This window comes from Piliocolobus tephrosceles, chromosome 5 (genome assembly GCF_002776525.5).
Source record: "Piliocolobus tephrosceles isolate RC106 chromosome 5, ASM277652v3, whole genome shotgun sequence".
Lineage (NCBI taxonomy): Eukaryota > Metazoa > Chordata > Mammalia > Primates > Cercopithecidae > Piliocolobus > Piliocolobus tephrosceles.
Window position 1 is genome coordinate 73,026,183 of NC_045438.1, and position 15,388 is coordinate 73,041,570.

The 15,388-nt window shown below is 41.9% G+C and overlaps 1 protein-coding gene across 4 annotated transcripts in view; it reads left to right on the plus strand.

The window, feature by feature from the left end:
• Window positions 1-15,388, plus strand: part of FAXC (failed axon connections homolog, metaxin like GST domain containing) — a 77,893-nt gene that overhangs the window by 9,713 nt on the left and 52,792 nt on the right. For all 4 annotated transcript variants that reach the window (XM_023205890.2, XM_023205889.1, XM_023205891.1 and 1 more), the window contains one exon: window positions 7,162-7,358. In XM_023205890.2, coding sequence (XP_023061658.1) covers window positions 7,162-7,358 — 197 coding nt within the window. The remainder of the gene's footprint in view (window positions 1-7,161; window positions 7,359-15,388) is intronic.

Below are 15,388 nucleotides of genomic sequence, written 5' to 3' on the forward strand. Positions count from 1 at the left end.
CCTTCTATATTTTAAAAATATTAGTCTGGGCATGGTGGCTCATGCCTGTAATCCCAGCACTTTGGGAGGCTGAGACCGGTGGATCATTTGAGGTCAGGAGTTCGAGACCAGCCTGGCCAACATGGTGAAACCCCATCTATATTAAAAATACAAAAATTAGGCCGGGCGCAGTGGCTCACGCCTGTAATCCCAGCACTTTGGGAGGCTGAGGCAGGTGGATCACAAGGTCAGGAGATCGAGACCATCCTGGCTAACACGGTGAAACCCTGTTTCTACTAAAAATACAACAAATTAGCTGGGCGAGGTGGCGTGCGCCTGTAGTCTCAGCTACTCAGGAGGCTGAGGCAGGAGAATGGCATGAACCCGGGAAGCAGAGCCTGCAGTGAGCCGAGATAGTGCCACAGCACTCCAGCCTGGGTGACAGAGCGAGACTCTGTCTCAAAAACAAAACTTAGCTGGGCGGTAGTGGCATGTGCTTGTAATCCCAGCTACTTGGGAGACTGAGGCAGGAGAATCGCTTGAACTGGGGAGGTGGAGGTTATGGTGAGCCAAAATCGCGCCAATGCACTCCAGTCTGGGAGGCAGAGTGAGACCCTGTCTCAAAAAAAAAAAAAGAAAAAAAGAATTCATGTTAATCTCATTCTTCTTTCTCTTTCTTTCTAAATTATCTTGGAGTTTGTATTTAATCTTAATATTCTCAAGTTTAAATATGGCATGTGTTGGTGTGGGTCTTTATATATCCTGTTTGGTCCTTTATAAACTCTTATTATCTGAGGTCTTTCATCTCTTTTGAATTCTGGAGAATTAATGATCAATTTTCTTAAAATATTTCCTTTTCTTTTATGTTTGTTTTTCTTCCCCTTCCTCTTCCCTGTTCCCTATTATCTGGATTTTGGAACCTCTGCTTCTATTTTCTATATCTCTCTACTCTCTACTTGAATTCTTTTCTGCTTCTTTCTGGAAGCGTTCCTCTCGCTGAGCTTCCTTTGCGTTGCCCTGTGTGTGTTTGTTGTTGTTGTTTGTTTGTTTGTTTTTGTATCCATCATGCTGTTTACCCCATCTATTGTGTTCTTTATTTCAACCTTTGTATTTTTCTTCTTAATGTTTTCTTTTAGTTTGTATTAGTAATCTCTTCCTTTATCCATTGGAGGATATTTGTTATGTTACTTAAATTTTTTGGTCTGTCCCAATAATTCTGCTTCATGTCATATAATTCAGTGCATTGCCCTTCTCATAGTAGTAGTACTTATCTAGTTATTTTGGTTCGAGAGTTCCTTTTGCCAGGGATGTCAACTTCTCTGCCTGGGAATTTGTACCGGACAAGGGCTAAAGCCCAGGCCACAGGTCCTGTACCTCTGGGGGAGTTTAAAAAAAGAAGGGAGGTGAGCCTCAGGCATCCCCAAACTACTCTGGTCCTTTTGATTTGCTGCCACTCCCCCAAACGGCTCCTGCAGCTCTGGGGTTCATCTTTAGACTCTTACAAAGCAGCAACACTGGGAGGAGGTATTCTCCTCAGGTTGTAAGAGACCAACTGGGAGGTTGGAGGGGGTGGGCTCCCCAGTCAGCCAAGCTTTTGCCTGCCCCGATAATGATATTACCCCTCCAGCTCCTGATTCCCCATAGCCTGTGCTTTTTGAGCCAGTTTCTGTAGAGAAGAGGGGAAGGGGGTGGCAGTGATCCTTCTCAGGCAATGCTGGGACAACATGGTTGACATGCTTTAGTTTAGTAAGTGCTATAATGCAGGTCCTTTGGGGACATGGTGAAGTGGCACCGAGTCCAGACTTCGGATTGGGGCATCAGGGAGGACATGGGACGTTTGGGAACAGAAAGAGATTAGAAAGGGGATCTTCGTAACTGGTAACTGGAATGCACGAGGGGAGTCCAGAGAGAGCGGCAGGGAGATTACTTAGGACTTGCGAAGACAGCAGTGGAGGAAACAAGGCCTGCAGCATCTAAATGCATTGGTTCATATTTGAGAGATTGTTGTTCAGCTTCGTGTTGGCAGTCAGCACTTGAAGATGTGTGTCACTTGGAGACTCAAATTGAAGGAAGAGATTGCTACCCAACAGCTACCTGTCTCTATTCCATCATCACTCTTGACCAGATTGCCTCACTTAGCCAGGACAGCTTTGGGGCAGTGGGAGTCCAAAATCTGAATTTTGTGCACTGCTGTCTCTGACTACTTTCAAGATCTTTTGTGCTCCCCCACCTTTGATAAAATAATCCTGTCGTTTGTGGTGGCTGCAGCAGCTGCCAGGCTTTTCTGCACTTTCCTTTCTGCCCTTCAAGCCATCAAGCCCTGACTGCTGCCGACCTGTCTTTACCTGCAGCGTATCTACCTTTCTTCACATTTTAGAGCAGCTACCTGTAGTTAGTGTAACTGGAGCAGCGGGACTATGCCTTGCTGTGAAGCCTGCAGCCATTACGGAGGTCTTCAAGAAGGGGCGTGCTTACCCCTTCCAAAATTATATTTCTTATTAAGTATATTTTTAAAGAAAGAATTGTATAGGGCTGTTTTTCTTCTCTGAGGTTTCTATGGAAGATAAATGGAGTGGGCGATGCTCGGGGGGTGACAGATTTTAGGCAAAAAACAAAATGGTGCTGTGGTTTAGAAAGGGATGCTCTGTTGCAGGGGTTGGTGGTACCCTGATTCCTGTTCCCTTAGTGGGATTTATATTGATGCAGTGGGTGTCTGGGGAGTGCTGGAGAGTTCATTTCTTGGATTGATCAGTAGAGAAATATTTTGTCATTGACCCAGGGAGCTGTACCCTCTGCCCCTTCTTTTGCCTATGCCATTTTAAAAAAAGATTAAAATGCCATGTTCCTCAGATCATGACTTTATATTAGAAGCTCTTGAATTTTTTAACCTAAATGGAATGGGAATGAATATTTGATGACCATTAGTTAGGAAATCAAAAGGCTTATTTTTTAAAAAAAGCTCAATGTATTGAACACAGTTACTATTATTTTACTCTATCAAGATATGAATATTGGATATTGGGAGTTCAATTTTAAAATCTTTTTATTTTGTAATAATGGTAGACTTATAGGAAATTGCAAACAATGTACAGGGAGGTCCTAGGGATGTGGTTAATTTTTGAAAAACACAAAAATAGCTTTACTGTATTTTCTGATTATGTATAGATGATATATGGTCCTTAGAAAAATTCCAAACAGTACAAAACAATGTATGTGGAAAGTGAAAATTACTTGATATCCTACAAGCTGGAGATTATTATCATAACTGATATGTTTGACTTTTCTTCCTTACATTTCTTCAGACATATATAAAGACACCTACAGCATTTGATATAAGTAGTTGTATAAGAAGCATACGTTTCACAAAAGAATTCTTTTTAAGTAAGAGAAAGAAAAAAGAAAATGTTTCTTTTGGAGCTCTCTGCCTCGACTGTCAGCCCGAACTTTTGATGTTGTATTTATTTGCTGATCTTGTCTCCCCTCCTGCATCTTTTTTTTTCTAAGTTGCAGACAAAAGGATAGTACAGTGCACACCCCCATGCCCTTTACCTAGATTGTGAATGGTTAATACGTCTTCTCCTTTGCTTCCCCCCCTTTACATCTACAATTGTGAACAATGTTTTTGATAAACCATTTTAAAGTAAGTTGCAGAAATCCTGACACATCACCCTGCAATACTTCAACATGCAGCTCCGAAAAATAAGGACATTCTTCTTCAAAACTAAATAGATATTGGGTGTGTGGATTTCTTCAATGTGTCATAATCCACACAGACTGCTCAAATTATTTCAAATTTAGCCAGTGGAAGATGATTCAAGATAGCTCCAGGGCGGAGTGAATATAATAGATAGATATTTACCTAAAACCTATGGGTACAGTATATCAAATCAGAGTCCCAAGACTCTGGCATCTCTCTTAGAGTCTCAAGTTCTTCATCTCAAAATACTTCTGATGAAGGCACTGCGCATCTTCTCACTTCATCCTAGCAATGGTTATTATCCCCACTCTACAGATGAGGAAATTGAGGTCCAGGGAGGGTTAAGGGAGACCCAGGGAGGTCCAGGGTCACTCAGTGAATAAATGATGGAATGAGATTTTGAAACCCAAAGCCTCTGGCCTTCACTGCCATGCTAATAATGTAGCGTATGTGTGACTGCATCAGTCTCACCTGGGACAGACTTGCAGAAGGAAACATCAGCTTGGAAAAAATACGGAGGATTTACCTATTTATCTTCTCAAAATTACTTTCAGAAACTACCCTCAGTGGATTAGTCAGAGTCTAATTGCTTAAATAAAAATAGTCTAGGAATTCTTCAATAGATGTAAAGAAGTTAAGAAAAATTATTTTTGGCCAGGTGTGGTGGCTCATGCCTGTAATCCCAGCACCTTGGGAGGCTGAGGAAGGAGGATCACAAGGAGTTCAAGATCCACCAGGGCAACACAGCAAGACCCTGTCTCAATTTTTTAGAAATAAAAATATTTAGGAAAAATTAAAAGTAAAAAAAAAGAAAAAAAAATCAACATTTTTAACATACATTTTTTGGGCCAGGCATCGTAGTTATGCCTGTAATCCCAGCAGTTTGGAAGCCTGAGGCAGGCAGATTGCTTGAGCCCTGGAGTTTGAGACCAGCGTGGGCAACATAGTGAGACGCCCGTCTCTGTAAATTTTTTTTTATTTTAAAAATTATACAACCACATTTAGAAAAATTGAAATGTATGGGAAAAAAAGGTCCTCGGCATCTCACCAATAGTCTTCCCAATTACTTGTGACATGTTTGTGAGTCTCTCCTTTTTTTTTTTTTTTATGCTTTTTCATTCATGTATGTTTACTTAGATGTAATCAGAGTGTCTCTAAAATGTTGTCTCTTGCTTTTTACCTAGCAATCAAAATATAATTGTTGATTGTGAAAACATACTAGAACTTCCATTTCCATAAGAATTGATTATTAATTTTGTTAGAAATACCAAAATTGTTAGAAATAGATAATCGGTGCTACGAAGGAAAGTCAGCACAGAAACAAAAGATCTCTCAGCAAGGCCATCTTTACTTTCTGCAGAAAGGGTGCTCAGTTGCATATGGAACAATGGCGAGAGCACACCTAACAAAGGAAAAGCAGACATATTTATCCCTTATGCATTTGGGTTGTCTGTACTGCTGTGTCCTGCATTCATTGGCTGGAGTGGGGCCTCACAGTCTTAAACTGATACCTGATTTGCTAATAGCCTAAAACTTTCCTAAATAGTTAAGTGCAAGGAAGAACGAAGAAGTTGCTTATGAAAGGTTTGAGGAAGCAATAACATTTCCAAATAAGGAAGGGGCATAGGCTGTGAGCTGGAACGTGCCTATGAGCACGTCCAACAGTTACATAGGATAGGACTTAACAAAGAGTTACTAGCACAAAGCAAGGAGGCTTGAAGAAAGTCTTTTAAAGAAACTATTATTTCTAACACTTATGATTTATTCGTTAACAAGAAGGGGAACTTTGAAGAGGAAACTTTTTACTTTCTACAATTTTTATTCTATTTTAAAAAGTAGTCAAGATAAACATGTAACAAGTTCTCAGGGGAAAGGGTGGTCTAGAGGGAAGGCCCGATGTGTAAATAGTTACTCTGTAAGGGTAGGGGACTACACAATGTACAGTGGAAGCACAGAGGAAGGGAAAATAATGGTTGTATCTTGGGGAAATAGTTACATAACAAGGTGAGATTTTAACTGATTTTTTTTTTTTAAAAAGCATCGATATGACTTTACAGAGGGTGGAGAAAAGGATTCCTGTAAAAGGTGAAGAGTGCACAAAGTCAGGGAGGTGGGCAAACACCTTAATCTGGCTGGGTGGGGACAGTTGGAATTCAGGAGACCAGAGGGACTTAGATAGCCAATGAGACCGGGCAGGTGGGTAGTGGCTAGATGGTGGATGTGGGTCTAGATTGCTGTGTGAAAAGGGGTAGTTTGTAGACTAGAGCTATTAAAGCCATTGGATAATTTTGAGCAGCAGCCTTCTTGGGTCTCATTTGCATTGTAAACAGTTCCCTCTGGTGGCAGTGTGGAGGATAGATTGCATCTGAGAATGACAAGAGTCCAGAAAGGGATGTGTTAAGAGGATGTGGATGGCATCAAGAGAAATCTGAAATAGGGGCTATAGTATGTGGTAAGTTTACACCTTTAGTATACAGATTACAAGAATGTTAGGTGTATTAACAACTTCTAGAAGTAGGTGACATTTTTCTTGTTTAACATGCGGGATAATGTATGGTTGTGCAGGTTGCTCACTGCACAACAGTGCCTGGCCAAAGGGTGGGGGTGAAATCTTGATCCAGTTCTGTTTGCCAAGCCGCAAACCTAATGGACCATTTCCACCCAGAGGAAGTTCTATTTTCTAAATTGCACAAAGGCAGTATGACTAACAGCAGCCCCTGTAACATCCCCAATAGTAATTACCCTTTTTGAGGTTAGACCTACTTTTATTCTTTAGAATAAGCAATGAGATAAAATATCAAGACACCAGGAGGCAGAGATCAGCCCAAATCCCCATTATTCTCTCTACCAATGACAGTTTGTCAAAAACACATATTTCTGGGCACTATCCCCGGGATTCTGATACAGAAGTCCAGGCAGGAACCTGCATTTTTTAAGAGACACAGTAGCTGAGTCTGTTGTACATACTTTGTTACACCTAAGCATTATAATTTTGGGGGACCGTTCATTTACAGTGTAGTGGTATTATTATTCAGGTGTGAGATACTGGTTTTCACGTGAGGTCTTTGGTTAGTTGTCCAGTCAATACAGGTCTCCTTGTGGTTTATTTTCCCTTTTTGAGTTTTTGAATTGTTTGTACATTAAAACTAGACTGACTATTACCAGGGTCATTTCAGCCCTTTCAATCTGCTACCCCCTACCCCCATCATCCCTTGCCCCTGGGGTCTTTTTTTTTTTCTTTTCCATGATAAGCCAAAGTCCATGATTGAATTGATGGGAGAATAAAGTGATATCTTTATGTGCGGTTAAACAAGTTTTTTCCTAGAGTAACTATGTATTGTCTTAGGAGTTTATGCCCTGAGTTCATTCACTTGAATAGTACTGTCACTATCAAACATAAGGTTGGAATGTTTGTTTCTATTAATCATACAGTGGAATTTAAATACAATATTGCTTTTCTCTTTTTAAAAATGTACTCTGCTTAGAACTATTTTGGTGGAAAACTCTCTGCTCAAGGGAAAATGCCTTGGATTGAATATAATCATGAAAAAGTTTCTGGCACAGAATTCATAATTGACTTTCTGGAAGAGAAACTTGGAGTGAATTTAAACAAAAACCTTGGCCCTCATGAAAGAGCCATCTCCAGAGCGGTGACCAAGATGGTGGAGGAGCACTTCTACTGGTGAGTCCCCTCTGGAGTGTCCCCGTCCTTTCGAAGTAAGCCTCAAGTTCTGTTTTACTTTTCAGATCCTCTTTATACCTTTTCAACAGTTTTCTACCTTAACAGTTTCGGATGAAATGAGTGGCTCAGTCGTCAAAGTTGTTATGACCGTTAAGTTTCTGGTTACCTAGACGAGGGGTCAGCAAACCATGTCTGTATGGGACCAGCCAGTAAATATTTTAGGCTTTGCTGGCTGTACGGCTCTTTTGCAACTAGTCAGCTCTGCTGTTTTATCACAGAAGTAGCTATAGAGAGTATGCCAGCAAATGAGCATGACCGTGTTCCACTCAAACTTTATTATGGGTACTGAAACTTGAATTTCATTTAATGTACCATATCCTTCTTTTGATTTTTTTCAACCATTTAACAATGTAAAAACTTCTTAGCCTGTGGACTATAATTTGATGGGCGTTGATCTAGACTAGAACTCACTGAGTTGAGGAAGATAGTTCAATTGATTGGACTCAGGGCTTTTTACCAATACTGTATAAACTGTTGAATTAAAGTAATATTATGTCAGAGACTCAGAGGAGGGAACGGAAGACTAAGTCAAGATAAAATTCCTAGGGTCAGTTGTCCATAGATAACAAGAGCTTCTGTGTATTCCAGGAGTAAAGCATGCTACTCCTTTCTGGATTTTCTTTGGCTTGATTGCAAAGTCCTAGGTTGTATTCCCCAAGTTTGAAGCATCACACGAGTTGATGAGTTTTCCCTGTTCTGTTTTTTGTAGCCTTGAGCTGGCAGTGGTACCATGTGAGTTAAGCAGTTATGGTTCTTGCTTTACAAACTCATTAGTCATCTGGTTTTTAAAATTTTTCTTTCATCCGTTTTCTGGAGTTTCTGCACCTTTCTCTACACCCCGATAGCTAGAGAAAGTTTCTCTTGATTTCTGCAAACTTTATCTTTTTCCAAAGATTGAATTAAGAATTGTTAAGCCCACCGTTTTTGGCATTAATTGTTATCTGCAGGCAGATGCTGACCCAGTAGCTTTTATTAAACCTCTCCCGCTGAGTGATATCCTCAGTGTGGGGGTTGATTGGAGAAGGTTCTTCCTCTTCCTCCTCTCCCTATTTCATTTATTCCCTCTCTTTGTAAATGGAGAACTTGCTGTTCCTATCTCGCGGATTTTAAGTGACCCTCTTCTTTTTCTCCTTCTACTTTTGATTCTTGCCCAGTTTATTCCAGGGCTGACCTAAGCTCCACTTCTACCCCCTCCTCGCTAAAGTGGTGATAGAATGGGGAGCAAGGAGGGGGCTGGGGAGAGGCTGAAGACAGGGGTACAGATCAGTATGGAAGTAATCAGACTCAGTGTTCATGGAACGAACCTGGTCTTTTCCTTGTAATAGTGGTGGGGAACTGCTGGGGCTCCCCTCCCAAAGTGTGCAGCAGTCACAGTGGAACCAGAATGCATGACTGCGTCTGACATGCGTAGCTTCCAGGAAAAACTTAGCTTCTGAGAAAAGCCTCGCGAAGAGCCCATCACACTTGCTTACTAGGCTCCAGTCAGTTCTGCCGCTATGAAGGGAAAGGAAGGACCCGCACAAGGCCCCTTGACCCATGTGCCTTCCCTCGACATCAGCCCTCCAAGGCACTACCTCATTTGATTGATGGGCCCATTGATTGCCAGAGCTGTCGCTTTGTTAGCTGTCTGAAAAGCTGAAAGCCATACATTTTAGTTGTCACTTTGGCTACAACTCTTTGATTTCCATAATGGTTTAGAAAATATGTATTCCCATTAGAAAGTTTTTGACCCAGCAACATTTCCAGCTACCACACATGACTACTTTTTGTTCTGTGTGTGTGTACATATCATTTTATATAACTATTCCCTGCTAAAAGTTCATCCCTTCCCTGACCTTTCCATCTCTCCCTTCACCAGCCCCGAGCTGATACTCCATGTGGGGTGGAGTGTGGGCGGGGTGAGGGGTGGGGGCAAGAGTTGGGGGGTGGTACCCCATGGGAAAGGATCTTAATTTTGTGGACTGCAAATTCCCAAAGGCTTGCGGATCTCTTTGGGTCATATGTAGACTCTTCTAAGGACAATTTTATTTCTCTAATTCACTGTTTAATTTGAAAAATGTTGGAGGAGTTAGCTATTATTTCTTGCTTATGTCTTCTCAATGGTTAATTTGAGGAAAAAACAGTGAAGGTGGGAGGAAAGGTCTTGACTGAGATGCACATATCTAATAAACTTTCAAAGCAACGCTGCTAATTCCCGCAGTTCCATTTAGTCCCTAGTAGCAGAAGGAAAAACAAATCTGTTTCTTAAGGTTCTCAAGCCTTTAGCCAACTTCTTGCTTTGGGGAAACCCTGAAGAGGCTTTAAGAGAGCTCTAAATCCCAATGGAGAAAAGACCCTCCTTTCCCCATGCCCCGGGCAGAGAATCTTCAGATACTCTTCCCTCAGGTGCCTCCCCTCCTCCCCTCTTCTGGTTCCAAGGCCACACACAAAATGCCTACCTGTGGAAGCTGAGGTCCAGCATATATTGATCTGACCAAAATATGTAGGAAAATATTACAGGTATGAGCTTTCCATGATATCTTGTTAAATTCTAACAGTCAGTGAGCTCCGGGGTTGTGTCTATACTCACAGAGCCAGGAGAGGAAATTTAATAAACCTACCTTGTTTGACTCAATAGATTCAATTATGTGGAGTTTTCATATGTTTATTTTGGCCTGAAACCTTAAAAACACCCCAGGCATGATTTTATGAAAAGCAAAGGCAATGGAAAGCTAGCATTGTTGTGTTACTTCACATAATTCCGAAACTGTTTTAGGTCTATTCAAATAAACAGACTCAACTCTAAAGTGGCTTTTCTTCCACTTGAAATCTATACACTGATGTCCCCCTTGCATTATAAAAACTATTATTGAAGATCATGAACACAGTTTTAAAAAATCCCCTTTGTTCTACTGAATGCTTAAGTACAGAGAACCTGGTGTAAAGAGAAGTCAGCTTGACACAGGGTCAAATTACTGGAATGAAACTGATTTTGGGTAACACACACTACAGCTTCTTCAGTGTGACATACTGCCCCTTTGGGGATGTCAGCGAGCGTCTTCAGAGTCTTTCAATCCCATATGAGTATCATTTTCAGACTATCTAGTTATTTATAATATTTTCCCCCATAAAAATATAGGCATTAGGGCCAGTCATGGTGGCTCATGCTTGTAATCTCAGCACTTTGTAAAGCTGTGGTGGGAGGACTGCTTGAGCCCAGGAGTTCGAGATCACCCTGGTCAACATGGCAAAACCCTTTCTCTACAAAACAGCCAGGTGTGGTGGCACACATCAGTAGTCCCAGCTACTTGGGAGACTGAGGCGGGAGGACCTTTTGAGCCCAGGAGTTCAAGGCTGCAGTGAGCCGTGATCGCGCCGCTGCACTACATCCTGGGCAACAGAGTGAGACCATGTCTCTAAAAAAAATAACAAAAATTAATTGTTCTAATGCCTGTGTGTGTGTGTGCACATGTGTGTGCATGCACGCACGCACACAGGCATAAGAACAGTGAATTCAAGCTCGCTTCTAGGTTAGCCATAATTTTAAAATTTTGAGTGTAGTTCAGGAGATGGGATACTTTCATGAATTGACTTAACCAAGAAGATCTTTTCTAAAAGCCAAGAGACTACTCTTTCTGATTATAGCTTGGTTCATATGTTCTCCTTTTCTTTCTTTTCTCCCCACCCCAGTTTTAGATGTAGTGAGGGCCCCTGTTTGGAGGGGTTGATCTAATGCTTGTGAAACTTGGTGAAACTACAGAAACATATCATATGCTCCTATATTCTTGAGTAGATATTCAGAGCATAAGCAAAAGAAAGCAAGGATGTAGCCCTATGCAGAGAAAGGCATGCTCATGATTTGGAAGTCCAGGTGTTGATACTCAGTCATCAGATTGGAGTTTGTTATGGGTTCCCACTTAATAAATATTCATTTCTATCATGGGCCAGGTATTAAGTTATAATGAGTGATATCTTCATTAAAATATCAGGGGTCAGCTTCTCTGTGACTATTTTCTTGTTCACCTTTAAACATTTTTGAGCAGGTTTTGTTCCTCTGTTCTAAGATAGTCTTTTAAAAAATCTCTTTGACCCTATTTTTGCAGAATAGATTAGATACATTCGTTGTGATAAGGAAAATGAGTATTTCAACTTCTTGAAATAGATTCTCAGAATGATAGATTAATTGTTAAGCCTTGTCTGCTTTCCAAATTGACCCTCCCTGTCCTCTCCTGTTAATGATTCATGATTCCTTTTGCAATGGGCCTCCTCCCAGTGGAGAGTGAAGAGCTGTGGATTTCAAGAGAAAATTGGCAGCCCCTTCTTCATTTTCCATAGGCACATCTCTTTGTCTCTTTTCCCATTTTTCTATGTATGTGTCATCCCTTAGAAACACTACTTAGCAGTAGCTGGCTCAAAAGCAAAGCCTTTTTTTGTTTAATCAATAATTCATTATTTCTGCAAACTTAATGAATGACTGTTAGTGGCCAGGGTGGTATGTACACTTGTTATCAAGTGACTCAAAGGCTGGAGGGAGACATCAAGCCTTTGCAATGGTTAGTGCTGGAGAAGGGTTTGAAGAACCAAGGGAAGGCAGCCAGCTACTACTGGAGAGAAGAGGGGAAGGCTTTGCGGAGGAGGTATTGTCAAAATGGAATCCAAGGACAGTTGGAGTGGCAGATGAAGGGGCTGGTGGTAGGGAAAGATTAGGATGTCTAGGCAGAGGGAGCAACATCTGCAGAAATTTAGAGGAAAGAAGGAAGCATTTGGGGAGTATATTAGGCCGTTTGGGCTGCCATAACAGAATACCTTCGACTGGGTGGCTCATAAAGAACAGAAGTTTATTTCTCATGGCTCCAGAATCTGGTGAGTCCATGATTAAAGCATCAGTAGATTTGGTGTCTGGTGAGGGCCAGCTTCCTGGTTCATAGATGGTCATCTTTCTCACTGTAACCTCATATGGTGGAAGGGGCAAGGCAGCTCTCTGGGGTCTCTTTTATAAGGGCACTAGCCCATTTATGAGGGCTCCACCCTTATGACCTAATCATATCCCAAAGGTCCCTCCACATACCAACATACTAGGGGTTAGATTTCAACACGTGAATTTTAGAGGGACATGAACGTTCAGTCTATAGTAGGGAGGTTCATGTAATTCTCTATGGCTTGTGCATAGGGTGCATGGGAGTCAGTGCTGGGAGATGGGGCCCGAGAAGGGCCAGGTCATAGAGGGGTTAGACTGGGGGAGGGGCTGGCATGCCATACAAAGGAGCTGTGGGGAGTTAATGAATGACTCTAAGAAGCATTAGTGTTATGATTAGGTTCGTGTTTAGGAAGCTCTTTGTATACACCGGAGCAAATGGATTTCTGAAGGGCCTTGAGGGGATGTCAGGGGACCTGGTAGGAGGCCATGTTCCTTGTAGTTAAGAAATAATGAAGGGCTGAACTGCAGTGTTTATGGAGTTGGAGAAAGGGCAAATTCACAGGGTGACTGGCTGTCAGGAGTGAGGGAGAGGGGGCAGTGAAGAATAACTCCTGGGATTCTGGCTTGGGCAAGGAGAATCAGGTTTGAATGGAACAAAGATGATGAGTGCAATTTTGGAAATGTTGGTTTGCAGTTCTTGAGGGTCTTCCACATAGGATCCATGGATCTCAGGAGAGAGGGCTGGGTATGGGAGACATGAGTGTAAAGTAATAGGTGTGAGTTAGATGGCTCCACGAGTGTGGAGTAGGAAGATAGGAGGAATGAAGATAGAGATCCTGGGAATATGTAAGGGGTGGAAGGAAACGCAGTAGAGGTCTAAGCTAAGGGGGTGTTCCAAGAAAGAGGCCAATAGTGTCAGATACTTTAGAGAGTGCGAGAATATAGAAAGATGGTTTATTTAGATGTTGCACTGTTGACTTGGACAAGAGTGATTTTGGTGGAGTAGTTGGGATAGAGGCTCCAACCATGTGAACAGAGTTTTCAAGAACCTTGGCTGTGAGAGGAGGTGGATTCTTGTTTGCAATAACATGGAAACATATACCATGTGATGTCTTCTATGTGTGGTAGTTGATTTAGGAATCTGTGAAGCATCTATTTTCTTTGGTATTTAAAGTTTATACACATTTCACTGGCCTCAGCCCTTAAAGACCTGCCTGACCCTCGTTTACTTCTCTTCCCTGACACTGGTCGATCATATTGGGCACCGAGAGTGAAAGAGAGGAAGAAAAATCAAGAGCAAGATAGAAGGAGAAGAGAGGAAGACCAGTTTCTGAAGTTACTTCTAGCTGTGAAATTCTGAATCAAGCCAGTGTTTCTTCTTCTGTGTCCTGCACTCAGCCTGCTGCAGGTAGAGAACCCCACACCATTGCACTGGCGGAGACTCCTCCCTGCCAAGAACAGAACAGCTGCCTCTCCCTTCGTGCCTGCTGCTCCTAAAACTCTCCACACTGCAATGTTTTCACCTTGTGTGTGCGCCCTCATTTCCCATGCTATGGAGGAGGCTGAAGTCATCAGACAGGAACTCTAAACTCTGTAGCCCCTCACCCATTACAACACTCTGTCTTTCTGAAGCACAGAGAAATATGCCCCTGCTTCTCTCCAAGCTGCCTCTTTCAGCCTGGCCTTCACATCTTCTAACTTGCCCTTGAACTGTGGTTTCCTCAACACTCTAGAAACTTCCTAAGGAGACCTCATCTCCTCTCACAGCTTTTAAACCACCACCAACATGCCCTTGCTCACCAGTTCTCTCTCTGGAGTCTCAACCTATCTCCTGAGTTCTCAGCCTTCTAGACATCTTCACTTAGGGGTTCCGTGGGAGCTTCAAATGCTACAGGTTAACTAATCTTTCATCCTCCAAATATATTCTACCTTGTACAATTTAGTATTGGTTAATGGTATTACCATCCACTCAAACTATCATTTTAGGAGAAAATGCCTAATTTCTCCTTACCCATAAATCTTTACATCCATTGTAGTCCAGTAGACTCTTTTCCTTCTGTCGCAGTGTTTCTCCTATGGATTCCTTCTACCTTTGCCTCACGCAGTGCATCATCTCTTGCCTGGTCTGGTAACTGGCCTTCGTGCCAGCATTTTCTCCACCTTCCAGTTCTTCCTTTACATTGCCACAAATCTGACTATGTTTCTTGTCTGTTTAAAGCCTTCCAGCAGTTAACCTTTCCTTTTGGAATAAAGTTCAGCTCCCTTTCCTCAGGCCTGTCCTGACTAGCCCTTTCTTGCGCCTCCAGCCTCACCTTTTCCGGGCTTCCCCAAATGCAGCCTGTACCCACGTGCCCCTTACAGAAGTTCTTGCAGTTCGTCAGGCAGCCGATGCTCTTCATGTGCACACCTTCACCCTCTGCTCTGCCCGGTGAGCTTGATCAGTTACGCTTATGATCAAACCTGTGTAATTTGTCTACAAAGGATTTTTTTCCCCTTCTAACCTGTCAGCTTAGAGCCACACATTCCGCATTTTTACACTTTAGATGCTTTTCGTATGCTATTATTACTTGATCATGTTCAATTTAGAGTGATTTAGTTTTATCCTAAGACCATTGACTTCCAAAATGGTAAAAGATTGTGTAACTCTTTTGTTGTGAATGTAGACCTAGTACAATTAGAATCAAAGTGCTGAATTATTCTAATGGAATGTGAAAATTGCCACCTTAATTACTGCAGGTGTGAAAAAAGGAGTAAGTAGGAAAGCATTTCGTTTCCATGTCTATATAGAATTTACTAGAAAAAATGCGAGATATTCTGTATTGAAAGATCAATGGAATGCTCTGACTATACACATTAATTAGTCACTATTGTGATGTACTTCTTCCTGTTTTGGGGAAAAACTATTTCTTGATTCTTCAGTACTTTATTTTGGGAGACTTACTGAAAGAGGCACACAAAGCTTTCTAATCCGATTTGTGGGCATTCTTTTAACAAGGTGGTCAAGAACAGCTATGGCTACCGCACAGGGAGTGTGTTGAAATTGGCTGTAAGACTTTTTGGTAAAAATCAGGAA